Source organism: Callorhinchus milii, unplaced genomic scaffold, assembly GCF_018977255.1.
Source record: "Callorhinchus milii isolate IMCB2004 unplaced genomic scaffold, IMCB_Cmil_1.0 Scaffold7, whole genome shotgun sequence".
Taxonomy (NCBI): domain Eukaryota; kingdom Metazoa; phylum Chordata; class Chondrichthyes; order Chimaeriformes; family Callorhinchidae; genus Callorhinchus; species Callorhinchus milii.
Window position 1 is genome coordinate 7,705,459 of NW_024704748.1, and position 22,174 is coordinate 7,727,632.

General features: G+C 43.5%; 1 protein-coding gene across 3 annotated transcripts in view; it reads right to left on the reverse strand.

The window, feature by feature from the left end:
- Positions 1–22,174, reverse strand: part of sec31b (SEC31 homolog B, COPII coat complex component) — a 38,944-nt gene that overhangs the window by 10,444 nt on the left and 6,326 nt on the right. The window contains exons 5-24 of one of the 3 annotated variants that reach the window (XM_007899507.2): positions 21,655–21,750; positions 20,721–20,729; positions 18,075–18,215; positions 17,452–17,594; positions 16,798–16,897; positions 15,520–15,681; positions 14,917–15,069; positions 13,932–14,162; positions 13,495–13,569; positions 13,182–13,274; positions 11,891–11,999; positions 11,329–11,507; positions 10,164–10,290; positions 9,278–9,420; positions 8,384–8,557; positions 7,511–7,696; positions 7,075–7,240; positions 6,103–6,483; positions 2,797–2,835; positions 739–797 (exon numbers count right to left, since the gene is read on the reverse strand). In XM_007899507.2, the coding sequence (XP_007897698.2) occupies positions 739–797; positions 2,797–2,835; positions 6,103–6,483; positions 7,075–7,240; positions 7,511–7,696; positions 8,384–8,557; positions 9,278–9,420; positions 10,164–10,290; positions 11,329–11,507; positions 11,891–11,999; positions 13,182–13,274; positions 13,495–13,569; positions 13,932–14,162; positions 14,917–15,069; positions 15,520–15,681; positions 16,798–16,897; positions 17,452–17,594; positions 18,075–18,215; positions 20,721–20,729; positions 21,655–21,750 (2,766 nt within the window). The remainder of the gene's footprint in view (positions 1–738; positions 798–2,796; positions 2,836–6,102; positions 6,484–7,074; positions 7,241–7,510; positions 7,697–8,383; positions 8,558–9,277; positions 9,421–10,163; positions 10,291–11,328; positions 11,508–11,890; positions 12,000–13,181; positions 13,275–13,494; positions 13,570–13,931; positions 14,163–14,916; positions 15,070–15,519; positions 15,682–16,797; positions 16,898–17,451; positions 17,595–18,074; positions 18,216–20,720; positions 20,730–21,654; positions 21,751–22,174) is intronic. The other 2 variants (XM_007899517.2, XM_007899525.2) reach the window with 2 other exon arrangements.

A 22,174-nucleotide genomic window follows, 5' to 3' on the forward strand; every position in this document is an offset into this window, starting at 1 on the left:
ACAGTTTAGATAGTGGACAATAGCTCTCAGATAACTATACAACAATAACAATATTCTGTGCATTTGATATAGCGCCTTATCACATCGTTGAAATATCTCAAAACACGTTGCAAAATATACTGTAATTGACTGTATTTTGTGGGGAAAAGCAGCAACCAATTGCACACAGAATTTCCCACAAACAGCTGTGGATTGTGATCCTATCTAATGCGAATGAAAGCTAAAGGGAACACAAACAGCTCACCAGGCACAGATACAAGTGTAGCTCAACAACTCCATCTGCTGAAACCGACCCCATTTCAACAGTAGTTTGCTCTCAAGACATTTCCCCTGAAAAATAACCCCATTCCCTTACACAGAGAGTGCATTAACTGGTTACAACGCAAGATTTAAGATCGCATACAGAGGCAAATGAGGAGATAAGATACAAGAACAACACAGACTGTTCATTAGCTGTAAGCTCACTGCTTGCCAGGATGTGTAGACCAATACATTTGGGGAATAAAAAATGGTGGAACACAAATATAAACATCCCCACATAAGAGGGATTTAATATGAAATTCACAGCCAACTTACCTCCTAAAACTGCTCTATTCTCTAATCCTCCCCACCAGTGAATGGGGAAAGTATCTCCAATTGAGAAGAGTTTAGCCACAACCAAAATATTCAACAATGCAGGACCCATGAATCAGACTCCCAGGTCTTCAGGTTAGCAAGGCTCGGTTATGCATAACTTACCACTTTCTTTCTTTGTCCCGCCCGTACTGCAGGGGGATCATTCCACCCATCGTGGAACCCTGTGAAAGAAAATAAATATATTGAGACAAGCCCTATAAAAAATGCTGTCTGTCACACGATTGACAAAGATGCTTCTACTTTTTTTAAAATGCGCATCTATCATCATCAAACTTGCGTTATCGTCAAGCTTAGTAACAGTGTTATTGTTTTTTGCATGATCAAGTCAAGGTGGCAAAGCTTCAACATTTTAATGCTCTCAGTCACACTCCCCTCCTTATGTGGTTGCGATGAATGCCCACCATTGATAACAGAGAGCACTTTGAAATAATCCACCTCCAGGCTTCCTGAATTGAACCTTTGTGAAATACATTGTCAGACACAGTGGTATATTTTAAGGTTTCTTTGGGGGAGTTCCAGGCCTTCTGTTGCGCTGCTTTGACACACAGCAGTACAGTCATTGGATGAGTCTCACCAGGCGTGCCATTTCTGCCTGGAGCCTGTGTCTCCATTGGGGAAGAGCACTGAAGGACTCTGCGGTGTCTCGCAATACACAGCAATATAGACCTTAAAAAATATACAGAACAGGAGGACGCCATTTGGCTTTTAGATGATCAATTCTGAAGGTGCCTGTGCAAGGATTCAGGCGAACCTCTGAGTGCCTGCAGTACTGACAAACCCTTTGTGCAGCTTTCTCACTATTTGACTTCTCCATGCTCAAAAACATCGACAGTTTTACCTGGAACCTGGTGGCAGCTCACTCAAACCTCTGAACAAAAAGCAACGCATCTCAGCAGGGATCAACACGCGTTAAAGCTCAGGACAAACCATTCCCTTTGGAAAGTGGCTGTCTTGTTTGGAATAAGTCTATTATTGTCTGTTTGTGCGTAAATTGGCTGCAATGTTTGGCCACACACACACAAAAAAAAACAGTCCCTGCACTTCACAGTATAAGCTGTGAAGCGCTTTGGGACTTACTCCTGACGTGGAAGACAACAAATTTAAGGATTATTATTACAATAACAACAACAACTTGGATTTATATAGCGCCCTCCACGCCAGACGGAGTCTCAGAGCGCTTTACAGTAACAGTTCCCGGGACCGAGCTGGGGGGAGGGGGAGGAAAGTGACCAAAGGCGCGGTTGAAAAGAAAGGTCTTCAGCAGAGACCTGAAAATGGGAAGTTTATTATTTATTATAAATTTTATTGAAAGTATAAATTTTATTGAAAATTTATTATTACAAATAATAATTCCCTTATTCCGATTCATAAAGATTCCCAACTGAAGGGGATTACATGTGCATGTCCTGTTTCACACAAGGGTGAGACAGGAGCTCACAGCTACAGTGCTTTATCCTCAGCCCTAGGGCATTAGTGAGAACATCTGTGGGACGAGACATTTCATCGCAGGAAGAAAATGATGTTCAACACCTAGCAGAGGCACGGGAGCATGTTATCGGTCAGTCCTCTCAATGACAGAGGGAACAATTGAAAATGAGAGAGGAAGGGGAAAAGCAAAACGAGTGTGAAAAAAGCCCCATTCCTCCAGAAAGCTCAAAACACACAGTCAATCCACTTCATAGCATATCCTGTGAAGAGCTTTGAGACATCTCAACGACATGATAAGGTGCTACATCAAATGCAAGGATTATCATTATTGTCAATCAACAAATACCTTATTTTACATACAAATCCCTGCTCAGCTACGGTTAGTTGTAAAAGGGTGTTAAAAAGTTTGTTTAAAAAAAGGAAGTGTTACTTTTTTTAGAAAATACATATAAAAGCATGCAAACAAACAAAATAAAGACTAGTGTTCTTCATAATCAAGCGAGAGCGATACAATGTCAATACTTCAATTGTGTCACATAACCCTCAAATTAAACATAATCCTTTCCCTAAAACGGTGTTGAAAACAGAAGGAAAATCTGAAAACGTTTACAAGTAAAGGAAAACTTTCAACAATGTGTCTGGGGAAGGAGTATGAAGAACACTATTGTGCGATAGAGAAGTCTTGAGGGGAGGCTAGCTGACCAGCCCTAGCACTTTCTAATATCCTTTCACCTGCTGGATAAGGACGATTTTGTAGCCACGGAAGGAATCCTGAAAAATCAAAGAGGACAGGAAAGTTCTATAGACAATCTGGAAATCAGTGCGTACAACAAACACTCAGTTAGCGAGCACAAACAGCCAGAACACACGCAACTCCATACATCTTTCACCAAGAGTGTGAATGATAAACAGCTGCACACAGCACGGGTATCCGACAATTCACATTAATCCTCACAGGCCAGTGAATATCTTTGCAACGGATTGCTAAAGTAAACTTAAACTGCACCATTTCCCTGCCCTTACTATCATGCAATGCAATACAATGCAAGGGAGGACTTACTGTCCTGATACATGCTCTGTCCAGGTGGAACCCGAACGGCAAAACCGTCTGTGGATAATTTCTGGTCGTCTTTCAATTACGTAAAATAACATTTAGCTACAAGTCAATCAAAGGAATATCAGGGCTGTGACAACTGTTCAAATCTCTTGACCTTCGTTCTTCACATCACCCAGTCATTGGATTGCATCGCATTATCATAACACACTTCCAGTCAACCCCTCTCTGCATCGTGAAGTCTCTGTGGTATAACCAAATGAAACCATCCCCAAACATGTCGAACACCTTTAGTGATTCAGCAGCTATGCGGTTTTAGCTGGTTAGACTCCAGCAGTTACCCCAATGCATACGGATCCCCAAGGCTTGGCTCTTGCAACATGCGCCTAATTTTCCGGAATTAGGTAAGCAGGATGCATCCCTCCAGGGAGAGAGTGCACATTCCATTCTAACAATCTATCTCTGGATTTCCATGTGTAGGTGGGATTCATCAAATTCTCAGTTGGGTTTCAAGACTCTTAAGCACGGCGAAGGGTTTCTGCATGTGTCAGACACCCGGCTGACCAAAAAAAATTGGGGATCAAAACTGGGATGTTCTCGGTCTGTATGGCTTGGCAAATGGGTAAACTCACCGAATCATTGGGAAAGAGAAATGGTTTATTCTCAGAACTTCAGCAACTTCATATCCCAGAAGTAAAGAATCTTTCACCCACAAATATACGGTCAATTCACTTTACAGCATATTCTGTGAAGCGCTTCGAGACGTCTAAAAGACGTGAAAAGCGCTCTATCAAATGCAAGGATTATTATTATTATAATCAGTGCAGATAACTATTGTAAAGCTCTTCACGTGAAACTGATAAGTAATAAACTACCATCTGTTAATTAATTAATGATTCTATCTTCCCCTTCCTCTATAGCTTCTTTCACCAATACATTTAACTGATGCTCTGCAAGTCAATCGGTGTTTTATTTTCTGGAAAAGCATTTGTAACGCTTGTTTCAATCCTCAATGCTATGCAAGCACTGGAATCATACAATCTTACAGCACAGAAGGAGGCCATTCGGCCCATCGTGCCTATGCCGGCTCTTTGAGTTATCCAATTAGTCACACTCCCCCACTTTTTCCCCATACCCTTGCAATTTTTTTCTTTTCAAGTAAATATCCAATTCTTTTTTGAAAGTATTGTTGAATCTGTTTCCACCGCCCTTTCAGGCAGTGAATTCCAGATCGTACGTAAAAAATTCTCCTCATCTCTCCTTTGGTTCTTTTGCCAATTATCTTGAATCTGTGTCCTATGTTACCAAATTCTTGTGCTAAATGAGTGGAGGTGAGGATCAACTTCCAGGGTGAAGTCGTGCATTAAAAAAAGAAGCTAATAAAACAGATATCTGCAAAAGCCAAGCAGCCACAGAGCCAACAGGGAGATTCTCAATGCACTTGTATCTGCTCTCAAATTAGTCTGGATGGTTCAGGATGGTTTTATGCCTCTTAACATGATATTCCCAATAACAAAGTAGGAGAGGGAGCAGGAGTCCCGGCATCTGAGCTAACCTGTCAGTTAGACCCAGTTGTTAATCGATTGGCGGATCGCTTACTGCTCCAAAACAAGAATAGAACTGAATGAATTGCGAGCACTTGGGAACTTCAACCTTCCTTGGTTAGCGCCCTCGCCTCACAAACGAGAGGACCAGGGTTCAATTCCCAGATGGGGCAAAACCTTAGGCAAGTTTCCTTACTCTAAATGCCTGTTTATCTAGCGTAAGTAGGAACTCAGTTGTTAGTCGATGGTGATCAGTTTCTAGGGGATAATAATCCCTCCAAAATAAATAATAATTTGGTCACTCAATCGACAATTGTTTGTGGAAAGCTGCTGTGCACAATTGGCTGCTCCGTTTCACCACAAAATACAGTCAATACACTTTACAGTATGTTCTGTGAAGTAATTTGAGACGTCTCAACCACGTGATAAGGCGCTTTATCAAATGCAAGGATTATTACTATATTAGGGGTCTCGCATAAAGCGAGTCGGACTCTGCTGCCAATCAGGCACTCACCCTGTGAGGGGGTCAGTGGCCACATACAGCTGCTCTACCAGCTTGTGTACAACGCAAACAGATAGTGAGGTATCATTGGAAACTTTCAAGCAACTTAGTGAAAAAGAAACATTTTTCCATTAATGGGCAAACACGGGAACCCAGAGGGAGAGGAAAGGTTGTAAATTCTACAACAATGTACGAAATATAGAAATATGTTTACATGCTGCATATATTGCTCTCTTAGGATTCTTACTCTTTCCTTCGGAACAACCTGAACAGGTTGCCTTGTAGATGTTAGAATTTCTTTTAAGCACAGACGGTTGTTTGAATATGGAATGCCTTAGTACAAGTGTCTGTTCAAACCGAGTGAATAACATGAAAGGGAAATTTGATAAATGCTTGAGGAAAAATAACTTTAAAGGTAAGGGGAACGTGATTAAAGTTATGGATTCAAGCAGCACAAGAGAATTTGTGCTCAGTCAGACGGAAGTGCTATCCTTCATATAAAATGTTGGACTGAGGTTCTGTCTGCGTGTACAGGTAGACATGAAAGAATCCTTGAAAAAAGAGAATTTATCCTGAACAATAATCCTCCAGTTAAATGATCTTTGACCTCCTGGCTGTTTGTTGAATATTTCAGTGGACAAATTGGCTGTAGAAAGGTGACTTGCAGGATTCTCACCAACACATCTCGCAACAAGAACAGAAAGCACAATTTGGCAGAAATGCTAAGATTTCAGGAATGGATTCGCGATTGATCACTCTTTGGAATATTAGCCCAGACCTGGACTATACCTTGACTTCACCTCTCTGCTGGCTGAAAGCTGTAGTGGAGCGTAGTTAGAGACAGCGTGCAAGTTTTAACTAACTGCATGCAGGTAGCAGCAAGGAACTGATATTCGCATTCAGACAAAACACCTCGACAGCACCTACAGACTCAGTACCTGTTGAAGGAGGAGGAGGAATAGTAGTGGACTTCAATAACTTAGACGAAGGAACTCCAGGGCCCCCTGCTCCAGTGGGGTAGAGGAAAGGAGACTGGAGGCCTGGCAGAGATGTAGGGTGTTGGGGCTGCATCTGGGGATGACCTGGGAAATTGGGGGGTGGCCTGGGATGCGAAGGAGACAGTAGAGGGTTAGATGGCTCATAGGATGGCCTGGTGATGGGGGCCACAAAAGAGGGTCCTGGCATGGGTACGCTGGGCATTGTAGGTCCGCTCAGGGAGGCAATGGGTAGAGTTGGGCCAGTCAGGCCTGAACCTGGAAGTGGACTGTGTGAGGGATAGCCCGCTGGTCCACTCAGAGAAGCCCTTGGCTGTCCGAAACCTGAAACGCAGCAAAAAAACAATTAATCCGATTACAAGCACACTTTTCCTTCTTTACTTGAACCTCGACAATTCATACCGAATACAATTAACCAAATATGGGACATTCTAAACTTTATTTGTTTCCGGGATGGGAAATAGGCCACATGTTTGGCAGCGATATCCTTCAGGTGAAGTTTCACAACTCCCCAGGCCTCCTACTCTCACAATACGTCAATCAAATATCACAAAGCAATATAATAATCCTTACATTTGATATAGCATCTCATCAAGTTGCTGCGAAGTCTCAAAATGCTTCACAGAATATATTGCAAAGTAAATTCACTGTATATTTTGTGAGCGAAACACAGCAGTCAATTGAGCACAGCAGTGTCTCACAAACAGTCGTGGCTGGAGTAACCAATTTTTTTTAAACAATATATTTTTTGAAAGGCTCATTAACCCCAGAAAGCAACCTGCAAGTCAGCTAACAACAGGCTTGGTGCTTACTGCTGAGTAAACAGAGGCGTGTGGAGACTTGCTAAGGTTTTGCCCTGCCCGGGAATCAAACCCGGGTTTTTTCAGGAGAGCTATTTGAAGTTAAGGTGCTTACCTGGCACATGAGCTGCAGCAGGATAGTGGGAAGCTCCCGGTCTGGGGAACATGTTGGTAACTGTGCCGGGTTCCACACCTGGGGGTGCGCTGGGCTGCGGACAGAAACCTGCGGGGTCTGAGGGGTGCAGCTGGGTGGGAGGACAATAGGAAGTGTGGTATGGAGTCTGCAAAGACAAAATGAGAAGGACAGTTAGGAGAAAGAATAAAAGTTTGACAGTCCACCAACCATCACAAAATCAATTTAGAATTTCACATGTTGTAGTTATGCGAGTTATTAACACGCTCCATTTGGGGAGACAAGGAAGAGGACAAGTGGAGGGATTCCAGGATGGAGTTCCAGGGAGCGGGGCAGAAAAGCTGAAGGCCCGACAACTGATGGTGGGGCGTGCAGGGCGGGGGACATGGAACCCACCATCTCCCCAATGCTCACATACCTGCTGAATGGGCTGCTGGGGTCCTCTCTGAGGTGGTGTTTGTCGTGTTGAGGCAGGAGCGGGAGTGGAAGCTGAACGCACTTTCCCCGTTGCCACCCGGTTGAATGGAAAAGCTGGAGCCTGGTGCCCGGTCTGATCCTCTCCCTGAGCGTGGAACAGCCTGTCTCGGAGCTGGAGTATTGTCAACTGAAAGTGATCACATCGAAGTCAGGCAAATATGTGCAGCTTTCAAATGCCTCAGACCCCCGCCACCCACCTTCCAACCTCTGTAATCTTCTGCTATCCTAATACCCTGCCAATTCCCCCCCACCCAGCTAGACACTCCACTGGTCAGTGGGTAAACCTACAGCCACCTAACCACCTCCCCATCACCCATTGAAGCACTACATCCCTCTGCCTCACATCCTCCCTCTCTACAGGGTGCTCACAAAGTCCTGTTGTTCCTCCCTCCCTGTTTCTGCTTACAATAAAGTTTTATTTTCTGTTGCAGATGAGTCGAATGCAACTATGCCTGATACCAGTAACTTCCTTGTCACTCCGTCCATGTTACAGAAGATGTCGCAACCAAACATAGCAACAGATCATTATTTGCCATGAAAATGATGGCGCTCACACACGGGACATCTAAATACAGTTAATCACTTGTACTAAATACAATGAAGTACTTCTAAATACAATCATCATTGTTCTTCCGCATATTTCAGTTGTTGATCAGTGCTACACATTGCACTGTAGAAAAAAAAATATGGGTAACAGGACTTTTGTGAACACCCTTTCAAAAGGGTTGCACTTACAAAAATCTTTCCCTCTGATTGCACCTATGCAAGGTACAAAGGACCAAAAAAACACACAGAACAATGATCAATGGCACACCTGATTCGAAGCGGTGGGGAGGTAACTCATAGCTGCTTCCAAGCTTCCTTGAGACGCCAGTAAGCTGGCATACTGTGTAAGCTTTTTTGCAAAGACTGGGCCCTCTGCTGACACCTCTGACCCTTGGAGTATCTCGATTGCCCTCTTCAGAACCATCACCTTCTCCACGAGATCCTGGCGGGGGAAACACAAGGCCTGGTTAAACTCATCGAGGCTCAAGTTCCCATTCTCAGTACACTCATCCTTCATAAGCATTGCATGATAAAGCCTTTTGCTTCATAGAAAACTGTGATTTTATTGACAGAGTTTTGATCAAGGGATGCTGTTCTAGTCGTTGGAAATGAACCCTATAAAATGTAGTGTCAGATTACGTACAACACAGGTTAAATGCAGGCACAAGTTTTTTTTAGAGTCAGTAGAGTACAACACGTCAAATGAGACCCACAGCTTAGTTTCATGCTAAGGACCTGTCCCACCTCATTCATTTCACAAAGTATCTTTACAGACGAGATACAAGAAGTTTCACAATGTTTGAAAATGTTTTTTGGGGAGAAAAAGGATTTGACAAACTTGATAGATGTGTGTTCTTCACACTGATAGCGGGATCCAGAACAAGATGAGTGTCTTACTCAAAGGGCTGCTACGGCATGGAATGTACTGCCAGAAGGCTGTAGCTTCATAATTGACTGATGTGCACATTGCAAGTCACAAATAAGGAATCCTGACAGTAAACAGATTGCGTCACTGTGACTTGCAGGAGCTCCGTTCTGACGTGCTGGAAGCGGATTGCATGGGATGGCTCTGTAGCACAAACCCACACTGTCTGATGTGAAAGGCGCTATACAAATGTAATTTTGTGGTTCTTGTGGTGAAATAGAATATCCAGTTTTCTACCTCCAGAGCTAGTGGAGTTGCACTTTCATGTGTCTTGACCCAGCATTCCACCAGTTTCTCCACATTTCCAGAGCAGATGTAGCAAAGGCAGGCCTGAACACACAGCTTCTCACTCTCCAGCTCCAGTCGGAAGCCCAACGTATCTGGGGGAAGGGAAGAAGCCACAGAAATCAACATCGCCCGCAGAAGCAAATTGCATTTATAGAACCGAGTTTAAAATCCTGGTCCTCACTTTTAAAGCCCTCCACGATCTTGCTCCTCCCTACCTCTACAACCCTCAACATTGTTCGATCCTCCTCCGTTCACATAATAATCAGCTGCCCAGAAGCATTGTATATGTGGCACAATACTCCTCAACTCTGTTATTAACAGGTTTCCAACAGCAGGCAGAGTACTGTTGTAACACAAATGCACCCTTTGTCAATTTCACTGGAGTAAATACTTGATTTATTAATATTTTTGTCAACTCGAAATGTAAAAACATCCTTTGGCACCAAACTATGACTCACCATCAACTCCAGTGAAGTAAGGATGTTTCCCCCCTAGATTACATTTCTTATTGTTCCTAATAACCAAAATTAAAACAGGTTTGTTTCTCCACAAAAGCGTTAAATTGCAGCTGGTTTTAGAAAGTAATAAAGTAGTAAACTTCACTTGAGGAAAGCTTCTGTTGCAATTAATATTTCACTGTGAATTCTCAGTAGGTAAAAATTTCCAGGTAAGATTACTCATTCATCACAGATTACTTCACTTGAGTCAAAGCTCCAGATAGCCTCAGAATCATGGAGTCTCAACAGTGGTAATGTAACATTTGACATAACATGCAACTATGACAGAAATTCAGGGCTGTCCATTCAGCCACAGAATGATGGTGCACTGAACCTACCGCACAGCAAGGGGAACTCTTCTGGTTTGGCGTAAGTCAAAAGAGCGGCTAAGGCTTCTTTCCAATTGTCCAAGTCACACGACTGGACAATGTCCCTCCAATTATGGGTCACTACGGAGGAGACAAGCTGGAAAAGAACACATTAGTATCAACTCTCCTTCAAATATCGTAACAGTTGGAATTTGCACTCAGGGTCAAATTTAAGTAATTTTCCTTACTGCCCCATCTAAACTGAAATTCTTGATGTATAGCTAAGGTGAATATCTCGTCTGGTAATGTCACCTTACAAATTTGTCTTAGATACTTTGAAGAGTAAGGCATCTCAGATGGCACAATGAATAATAGATAATAATAATCATCTGGGTCCCTGGGGTGCATCTGCACAAAATCCTAAAAGACTGAAAATATACTTGAACTCTTCTATTCGATGAACTCAAGCGAGGTTCAGATGAAGTAGGCCCTTTGGCTCATTTGATCTCACCTTTCCAGATTGTGATCCCATCTGTCCTACTACAGCATTGAGCTAAACTGAATTCAGTGCTCTGGCCTTCCTGGTAAAGCATTCCAGCTGTGGATTACCTTATGTGTAAAATGATACAGCCTGGCATCTGTCCTAAACTTGCTCTGTATAACTCTCTACACCAGTGTCCTGCTGCCTTGGCTGAACTGGATTGTCTAAAGCCTGCGGGGTTGCACACTTTTCCCTGCCTTACTCTGGAAGTAATATTGACATGTGCATTGTAATCTGATGGATGATGCAACCAATATAATAATCCTTGCATTTGATATAGTACCTTATCATGTCGTTAAGACATCTCAAAGTGCTTTACAGAATATACTGTAAAGTGAATTGATTGTATATTTTGTGGGCAAAATATGGCAGCCAATTGCACACAGAGCCGGTCCCACAGTCGTGGATTAAGTGGCCAAATTGTTTTTTTTAAATGTTTTTTGGAAAGCAATCCGCGAATCATCTAACAAACTGGTTCCTACTTACTGCTAGGTAAACAGAGGCGTGTGGAGTAAGGAAACTTGCCTAAAGTTTTGCCCTGCCCCAGATTCGAACCCAGGTCCTCTCGCCTGCTCTAACCATTACACTAGAGGACTCGGTGAAAGCAAAGCGCTAACTTAACATGTGCATGTCCTGCAGAAGAAGTGACTTTACCCTGGAAAGTTTTGTCTTTTTTTTTGCAAAATATCTCCTCTGTGTCTGGGCAAGAAGGTCCTCTCCCCCAGCGATGGCCAGAATGATGGCATCAGCAAAACGTTCGTCCTTCAGACACAACTCCACAGCGCCTTCAAAGTTCCCCACCAAGAGGGCCTGGCTGATCAATCCATCGGTATCTGGGGGAAAAAAACACACATATTGTTCCTTAAACCTAGTCTTGCTTCACACACGTTTATATCTTAAGGGAGATGAATGTAGAAGTTTCTGTACAAGTGATGGTCAAGACATCAGCTGCCACTCGGAGAACCGCAGGATTACATGGGTATGAACCCTTAACCCTTTGCATCACAAAATAAAAACAAAAACAGAGGTCGCTGGGAACACTTAGTGGGTCAGGCAGCATCTATGGAAAAAGGAAAGTGAGTCATCGTTTCGGGTCCACGACCTTTCGTCAGGACAGTCTGAGATTTCAAAGCTTAGAGGCATAGTGCCTGACAGTGCGGCCGCCGATGGTAGAGGAGTTATAAGGTTATAATGCTTTGAGTAATCCGGTTCTTACCTCCTGAAATTGGGATCTCGAACTTGGGCTTTTCCACTGGAATATTGTCGAAGAAGTCGGACATAATGGAGCCATCTCCTACGGCAATCGACTCCTCGGAGCTTGAACTCTGGAAGAGAACGAACAAATACATAGAGCGAGCAATTCTTTTAACAGGTGAAGCTACAGCCTGCTTATAGTAAAACCTTCACCAAATCTGCGATTCATGCACAAAACGTCCGCTATTCCGTCATTCCAGGTGTTTTTACTGTAGATATTTGAATCAATTATGCAGCTTATGAATATAATTTATGGTGAGTTCAGCTGCAACCTCAACTGGATGATGCAGACACAAAAGGACCCACACCTACTACTCGCTCCAACACAAAAGCTACTCAGACAAGTGCTCACTTCTTCAACCTGACTTCACTTTGGTTTGTGGGCATATCTCAATGATAATAATAATAAAAATAAAAATCTTCCTCTTCGACCACGTCTTTGGTCACTCTCCTACCCTCCCACCTCTCTTGATCCCAACCCCAAACTCGGGTCAAATCCTGTCCGGTGCCTTGGGACTTTCTCCCGATATGAAAGACACTACACAAATGTAATTTGTACCATCTCACCCAAATGCATGATTGTATTGAACACTCTTTGGTTCTTCACTAGTTTCGGTAGTTAGTAGGCTTCACTCTTTAGTCTTAACCTATTACTTTGGATGGATATCTAATATGTTCGCCTACAAAATACTCAAGGCACGGCACTTTACATTAAGTTCTGTGAAGAACTTTGAGCCATCGTCCAGGTTTTCTTACTCGATTTTGTGCTTCAAACCATCTTCTACTTTTACAAACTTTTTCTTTTACTCTCACAAGGATGCAACGTGGAAATCTAACCACGACTGCTCCGAGGCTTTTACAGCAATGCCTTTCGGTCTCTGTGAAGACCACAGCTGATGCATTAGCTAGCACCAGGCAAACAGGTCCAGTTATGCTTGTTCTTACGACACACGTGGCAGACATGAAGGATTACATGGATGGAACACAATGTAAAGAAATGCTTGGCAATGAGAGGGGGCAAATCCCAACTGAAGGGTTTGCACCTGAACTGCGGTTGGTGTCAAGAGTGGTAGAGGGGGAGGATGGCCGAAGGCACAATCAAAGAGTCTTAAGGCGGGTCTTGAAGGAGGCAAAGGAGGGGACGAGGCGGAGAGGGTGGTGGCAGAAAGGGAGATGTCCAACTACCAATAGAGGAGGATGAAGGACAGTGGACATGGAGATAGCCAGTGCCAGCCGAAAGGTTCTTCGGGTACCTGAATGGAGACCCCCTGCATCTTCTGCGTGCTCTCAGTACCATCGGCCTCTGGGCCTTTCGCCTGCGCACTGCTCCCTGCAGAGGAGGAGATCTGAAATATCAATTGAGAGAATTACTGTTTGACACAAGACCTTCGGCCAGTAAATTTCTGAATTAAGAGTAGCAACTCCTTTCAGTAACCAGACATCATGCACATCACTACGATGTGCATCATAAGTAATGACTTTGTGCCCTTAGCGTGTCTCTTATATATCACTGCAAAATCTCAGTAGACTTCAGACTATCATCGTATTAGCATTAGTGATCCTTACCTTCTTGTCAAGCTCTTCCTTATTGTATCCAAGTAGTTTCAAGTACTTTGTCCGAGGATCTTGTTCAAAGTTTACCTAATGAAAGGCAGAGAAGTTCACTCCAAGTTGACTAAATGAATGCAGCATGTACAGGATCAGCAGTTTGAACATGGGAAGATTGCATCAGCATCGGACGGAAATCTCATGATCTGATATTCAAGAAATTCTAGTTTCTCTCAAATCCAAACTTCAAACCAAAAGATGCATCGAATTAGAGATCAAGAGCATTAATGGAAAGAGACGTAATCACATTCACCACAAAATACACAGTCAAGCACTTCACAGTATACCCTTTTAAGTGCTTTGAGATGTCTCAACAACGTAATAAGGCGCTATAATCAAATGCAAGGATTATTAATTATTAATTAGATTCTTGACAACGTAAAGGCAGACTGTACCTTTAGGAAGTTCCAGATGCTCTGCTCAAACTCTGTGGGTGCCGCATTAATCTTGGACTGGCAGTAACTGACGAAGGCCCCGGATTGGAGTGCTGTTTGGAGCTCACTGGAGCGATGCAGAAATTCCGTCTCTGTGGTGACCACGCTGACAAACACCTGGCGGGGAGCGGGCTGCTGAGCCTGGGGTGGCCCAGGTTTGGGGCTGCTGAAGGTGATCAGCTTTCCTCCGAACTGCAACAAGAAACAAGCGGAAAAGAGTTTCCATTGGGAAAGAGTTTCCATGTGACATTGTTGGACCCCGGCTGGGCACTCAAAATGGTACAGATCTTTAAAGCTGGGATAAATTTTGGCTGTCAGTCCTGTGAGCGTCACAAAGAGAGCGAGACAATAAAAAGAACAGGTTTGTTCAATGCAGGTTGTTCAATCGTAGGATCCCATATTCCTGGGGTTTAAAGAATTACTGTAAATGATAGCAAAGATATCCTTTACATGTTTTCAATGTAGCAATGGAACTGGGTAGCCCCTTTATTACTGTGAGCTTGCGCATCTGTCTATATATACACACACACATCTGTGCATATGTGTCTTCTGTGTATTTATGTGTACATTCCTGTGCTCAATCGGCTTTCACCTTTTGCCCATAAAATAGAGTCAATCCACTTTACAACTTTACAATATATTCTACATGAAGCGCTTTGAGACGACTCAACGACGTGATTAGGCGCTATAGCAAATGGAAGGATTGTTAGTGTCTTTGTCCGGGAGTGCTCTGAGACGCTGCTCCATGTGAAGGGAGCTATACGAATAAAAGTTATTGTTGTTGTTGTGTGCCACATGCATTTTAACAAGTGTGAGAATCCTATTTGCTTCAGATTGGACAGCACCCTTGTTGGGATGGTGCTTAAGCTTCTCCGACGGTTAGAGGCTATTGAAGCGAACGCTGGTTGCGGACGTTAAAACCAACTCAGACTCTCAGATGACTTACAGAAAACGAAGCCCCGATTGGTCTCCGGATCCATTTGGGTGGCTTCTTCAAAGGAAGAACCACGCTAGCCTGACCCGCCTTGTGTGGCACATCCAGCGGAGGGAGCGACTGTCCAGTGCCAAATGGGTCCAGGTTATTGAATGAGGATGAAATCTAAAAAAAGACAAAAATTAAACAGGGTAACTTCAAGTCCAGCACCCTCCTGCCTGCCTTATAATTTGAGTAGCTGTTAAAGAAACAGTTTCCATTTCTGCTGCCCCACATGAAGGGTGCTATATAAGTGCAAGTTGTATATATTCTGTGAAGCGCTTTGAGATGCCTCAACATTGTGATATGGCTCTATGTGAAGTGCAAGGATTAATATTGGAGGTAATAATCCCATTGAGAAAACAATAATTTGGTCACTCAATCTACAACTGTTTGTGGGACACTGCTGTGCGCAATTGGCTGACGCGTTTCGCCCACAAAATATAGTCAATTCACTTTACAGTATAATTTGTGAAGCCCTTTGAGACGTCTGGAAGACGTGATAAGGCGCTATATGAAGGGTAAGGATTATTATTATCCTCCTATTACAGTGCGAGGCCTGACGGCTTCACTTACCTTCTCAATGTGGCTTTGTTTCTGTGCGGCCAGGCTCCCTCCCATGACAGAGTAAACACTGATCCGTCCGTCGAAGGAAGCGGCCGAGAGAACAGCTGGATTTCGAGGGCACCACTGCACGTCAAAGCACCACTGGTTGCTCGTCGGCAGCTCGTAAACCACCTGTAATTGATTGCCAGCAACACTTAACATCAACACGAAGCTTAGATTTCAGTTTGAAGCTGTTTGGTAAATACATTCGCCTATAAGTACACGGTCTTTACACTCGACTTTAAATCCTGCAGAATAGCTTTGAGATGGTTTGACAACATGATAAGGCACTGTATCAAATGCCGGGATGATTATCAAACACATCTACTGTGCTTATACTCCAATGCTTCCATCCAATCAAAACACACGAGTGAAGCCAGGCTACCGTCACTTTGAAGTCTCATTAACAGGCTGACTGCACAGAAGGCCAATCCGCACTTAAAATGCATCCTGAGTTATTAAACTAAGATGATTTATTTCTCCTTCAATTTTCTCCACCCGCAATCACATTCATTTTTTTTCAACTCAATTGTGGGTTATAGTTTTACAGTGGCCTCAAGTACCTCATCTAAGGGGCCATTAGTCATGCTCAAGGTTTGAAGTAACTGCCAGCAGGTGATTCAACCACAAAGGGCAATGTGGATCCTGTGCTCACCACATCTACACAAGCATACACGCAGAGCTTCCAGCAGACCAATAGCAGACTAACTACCCAAAAGGGATTGGCAGGTAACATGGGGACGCCGATTTATGGTGGTGGTGGGGGGGGGATGCTGATTTGTGGGAGGTACCGTCTCGTCGGTTTGAGGTGGGGTTTTGGCGAGATGCCAAAAAAACATAAACCATCAGTGCAATTGTCTTTGTCGGGGCTTAAATAGAACTTGTGAAGCAGACTGCACGGGGTGGGTAAGCATCGGGAGCCATTCGTTGGGGCTCTCTGGAAATCTCAGAGTTTCCTGCATCACCAACCCAACCCTGTAGCCGACAGCAACCAGGACCTTTGACTGATCTAAGGCGCCCTTAACCCTGGGGATGCAAGGCTGATTTTAGAACCCATCTGATTCTACCTCAGTTGAGATCGGCTAACTCAGCACAGATGGGAAATGTAAGTTCCTGGTACGTATGGCCCAATGCTGCAGTGGCCTATATCCACTTGACCATCAAATGAGCCTAAAATGCAATTCCCAACTCCCAGCTATTGTTATGAATCAGGACGAGATTGCAGATCTAGAATGGCGTGTGACCCACCTCTCCGGTGTTGGGATTCCAGCACAGGATTCGATTATCCTTTGCACTGCTCAACAGCAGCTCTGCGTCAGCTTGGCACCATGATATGGACAGGATACCTCTGAACAACAAAACGACAGATTCATAAGCAGACGCACGTGCAAACTACATTTCGGTTCCTCTGAACAATACTTCAATCTTCATGGAAGAGACTGCGGGATAATCAATCCACGACTATTTGTGGGACAATGGTGTGCGTAATTCGCTGTATTGACTGTATTTACAACAACGACTTGCACTTGTATAGTGCCCTCTATGCAGGGTAGCATCTCAGAGCGCTTAAACTAACAACTGGGTTGCTAAATACTGCTCGGTAAACAGAGGAGTGCAGTAAGAAAACTTGCCTAAGGTTTTACCCCGACCAGGAATAGAAGCCGGGCCCTCTCGCTTGCGAAGCTACTGCGCTAACCACTACACAACGGGACCTCTCATGGGACTTGTTACCAGAAGCCACCAAATCACAGAAGATTTACAGCGTAGAAGGTGGCCATTTGGCCTACTGTTTCAATAACAATTCTACTGTGCTCTTAACTTTGATGACTATTGCAATTAAGTCCAGCAGCAGAGTAAGAAATCAAGAAAGCAAAGATTAAGTCCCACACATGTGCTGAATACCTGTGGTGGCTCTCCAGCATTTTGAGAGGTGACGTAGCGAATCGCAGGTCCCAGATCTGTAATACTGGCATCCGGTCATCCTCGGATGCAAGCACCAGTTGAGTTGCAACCTCGGGGTTCCAGGCCATTCCAGAGCAACGCATCTGAAAACAGACAAGCAAAGACACGCTTGCTATTTTTCCTTCGTATCTTTCAGCACAACCCAGGTTCCAGGGATATAATGGACAATGCGCTAACCCACTTTCGGCCACTTCCAGTTCTCCCCAAAAAAATGATATTCTTTGACAAACATATCTTTTACTTCTTAAACGTTCACCAAGCGAAGGCCAAAAATTAGTGAGAAAATATCATGTAAATTGTGCGTCAACAATCTTCCACATAAATTGTGGAATGGTTATGAGACCTTGCTGCACGCAAAATGGGAGCAAATGTTTCCTACAAAAATAAGTCAGTCACTACACTTTTGGTAACTGCTAATAATACTCCCAAGCTCAGTTGTTGTCTGTTTTTAATAAGAAAAATAAACCAAAAATAAACTCGCCCCATTATAAGTCAGCGTCTGATTTCACGGAGCTAAGCCACTGTGTTATAACAGGGTTTGACTGTAATAAGGTTACACTCACCCTGTTGCTGTGGTCGCTGACTTTGATGATGGGTTCGTTCTTCCTGAGGTCCCACACCACAGCTCTGCCGCTCGGATGTGCAGACGCCAGAATGTGCTGCACCTGGCGATTCCAGGCCACACAGCTGATGTCTTCAGATGGCTGCACCAATTCAAAAGAAGAGATAGTCACGTTTCCGCTAAGGAAAGCTCGAGAAGATGATTTGCGATTGATCCTTCACTGCTGATTTGCAATGAGGTAATTCAATACTTTATAGAAATGTTCAGCACAGGCTACCATTCAGGCCACTCCGTCTGTGCCATTTGCTTTGAAGTCCCACACAGGCAACTGTTATGAATAGTTCCCCCACCCAGGCACGGGTAAGATTTGGCAATTATAACCCTAGCTATTGAGTGTTCTTTAGGAAATCTCGATCACAAGGTACTGCGGTGTAGTGGAGCAGGAACATGGACCTAGTCAGTGTTAATCTCAGACCACAATTCATTCTTCCCAGCAGCAATACGAGGGAGGGAGAAAGAGAGTAAAATAAATTGAAAGTAGATCATTTTCAGGAATTCAGATGGGGACAAGATCAGCACCTCCAGAAGACCCAAGACTGAAACCTAGTCTGCAATGACGTACTCAACTGACAAGGCAAGATTGTCAGGAATGAAGAGTTTCTTCACCGACTTCAAGGTCCATCTCAAGACCTTCCTCTTTGAGCAAACCTTAGGTCATTTCTTCCCCCGAACCCACCCCTCCTGAATCCAACCCAAGCTTGGGTGAAAATCCTCGACTGTCCAGCACCTTGGAATGTCCACCCGATGTGAAAGACTCTATATAAATGGAAACAGTGTACTTGTTTACTGACAAGCTTCTCCTTTTTGGTTTATAATCACAATAAATAGTATTCAAATGAAGTTGAATGGATTGTGGTCAGTAACTGGCTAACCTTTTGGGCCTACAGATGAGTACTTTAGAACTGTATTATAAGGCATTTGATGGAGGCTATAAAATGTCAACCCGCCTGATAATGGGGTGATTAAGAGCTGCCAGCCCTGCACATACTCGCAGAATGCCAGGGGGTCGGTTTCCGGGTCATCGCTGATGCACATTAACAGCAATGATGTGGGCAGTGATTTGCCGACCAGGAAGTTGCCCANTTTTTAGTGCCGGAAGCCAGCTGGCTTGCACACCAAAAACACCAGGTTCACAGGGCACCAATCTTGTAAGCTTAACCAGCTTTATAAGGAGACGTTTCCTAAATTCTACGTTTCTCTCATGCAAGCCAGACACTATTAAGTCTTTCAGGCGTGCTGCAATTCAATCCAAAAACTGCATGCAGCAAAGAAAGGAATTGTTCTAGCAACTGTTTGTCATGAATCGATCAGTTCCGTCACAGGCTCCAGCGCCTTGGGAAGTCCTCCCGACGTGAAAGGCGCTATACCAAGGTAATTTTGTATCATATTGTCCTCTCCAGAAGTATTTTCTCTGCAAGTTTATATTTTTTCAAAACCAATATTTTTTCTTGCGCTCAAGGTGAGTTACGTCAGCAGTAAGGAGCAGAACCTTCTCCACACTGGCCCCTGGGAGTCAGCTGTGCAACAAGAGGTGCAGATATACAGGCACAGATCACCACATGCAGAGAAAAGTTTTTGATTAACAAGGTGACTAAACCTCATCTCAGAATATGCTCCACCATCTCCATTCCACCAGCGTGACAACAAATAGGGGAAATTACAGGTTAAAGATGATGCATTAACCTGTGGTGCCACCCAACCCCAACTAAGTTTTGCCTCCAAACCTCATAATGGGTAGGTCACGTAACTCATCTGGTATTTCAATTCTGGTAACCCAATCGTCTTCTTCACAGCTCCTTTCTCTACAAATGGCATTTATTTTGCCTTCAGCCACAATGCACACTTTCTTTCAAATTCTCCCAAAATTCCTTCACCTTGTACCTTCTCGGTTTCCTTCCAAAACATCTCTTAAGACTGCAGTTTCGGTCAAGACACAAAGCCTTCCCACTCCTGTTCTCCCTGCTCAGTGAATCCCATCTGGATCAAGCACTGTGAGACATTTGTCCAATGTGAAAGGTACTATAATAATAATGGTAAAAATCCTTGCATTTTATATAGCACCTTGTCATATCGTTCAGATGGATCAAAGTGCTTCACAGAATATACTGTAAAGTGAATTGACTGCATATTTTGTGGGAGAAATGCGGCAAGCAATTGTGCATAGCATTGTCCCACAAACACTGCTGGACTGAGTGACCAAATTATTATTTTATTAAGGGATTATTACATCCGGAAAGCGATCCACCAACTGACCAGCAACCGGGTTCCAACTTACTGCTAGGTAAACAGAGGCGTGTGAAAGAAGGGAATCAAAACCAGATCCTCTTGCTTTCAAGGCGAGTGCCCTAAATAATACTCTAAAGGACTACGTACGTGTAGAGAAACTGGAGCTGCAGAGGAAACGAGGAAGGGTGAGGAAAGAGCCAAGCTGGTGCAATTGGAGAACACTTGCAACATGAAGGCTGTGGACAAACTCCAGACATCGTGCGGAGTACAAAATGAGAGATCAAAGAGGAAAGAAACAAGACAGACAGACAGTGATGCTACATTCCGACATTATACCTGGAGAATGTACTTTGAACCTTACCTCTCTCTGCTGGGAATGGGAAGAGAGCGCAAAAAGAGAGAGCAAAATACTAGCATTATGACAAGCACTCAGATCGCAACAAAAGCATGTGTTTTGGTACAACATACATTTGTACAGAGACATTTCAAAGAATACACACAACTTCTTTGAACAATTTGGACAAATATTTGAAGCTCGCAAAAATCCCCTTTTGTAATAAAGAATGCAACAAATTTTACTGTCTTGATTTAAATTCTTTCACATGTGGAACAATTCATATTCTAGATGCATTTGCCACCAATACAAACTATAAAAAACTTATTCTTTAATATGCCAGGTTATCATATCTTAACAATATATAGGGTCAGGAGGGGAGAATTTTTTTGAGATGGGAAAGGGAGTGGGTATTAAGTGTGTAGATTACACTCGGCAACTTTTCACCTCCCCTAACCACACCTCGTAAATAACCTCCAGAGTTATAATAAAAAATAATCCTTGCATTTTGATATCACACTTTTCACAGCTTCTAGTTGTCCCAAAGCGCTTCACAGAATATACTGTAAAGTGAGTTGACTGTATATTTGTGGGCGAAACACAGCATCCAGTCGCGCACAGCAGTCTCCCACAAACAGTCATGCATTGAATGACCAAGTTATTATTGCTTCTTTTTGAGGGATTATTATCAGGCGTGTGGAGTAAGGAAACTTGCCCAAGGTTTCGCCCTGCCGGGAATCGAGCCCAGGTCTCTCACTTGCAAGGCAAGTGGTCTAACCACTGAGCTGCAAGACTCCCCTCCCTCCGCTGAGTTGCAGTCTTTGTTAAATTACAATACAACTTTGATTTATAGAGCACCTTTCACATCGGGAGGAAGCCTCAAAGGGTTTCACGTGGGCTGAGGAGAATGAGGGGTTAGGAGAGGTGGTCTCCAAGTTGTAGATACTTGGATACCACTTACCTGAGATTTTGCTCCTGGTGTCATTGGCGTGCTGAAGTTATTTAAATCCCAGATATATATCTCAGAATCACTCGCTCCAGAAGCCATCAGGTTATTCTAAAGTAAAATATTGAAGAGGAAGAAAAAAATAAGTAAGATAAAATTTCCAAAGCGTAAACATTGAAATGTTGTCAGAGTATTTGTAACATTAAAACCAGTCAACATTTGAGCCAGTCGGACTTGATTAATTAGACCTTTATTCTCCCTGAGCTTTGATGCATGACCAGGGCTTCTGCAAATCAAAAGTGCCCACGTGGAATTAACTCATAGAAACAGTCTTGTTAATAACTTGGCAAATTCATGCCAATATAGCACTCGTTTTGGAACAAAGCTGGTTGTCACAAACCCAAAAGGATGGATTGTACAGGACAATCTACACAGAAAATGCTGTATAATAATGGGGCAGAGATAGTTGAAATGCGTATGGATGTATTTATTTTCAGTTACACAGGAGGAATTTAGAGCTGCAGATATTCATTTA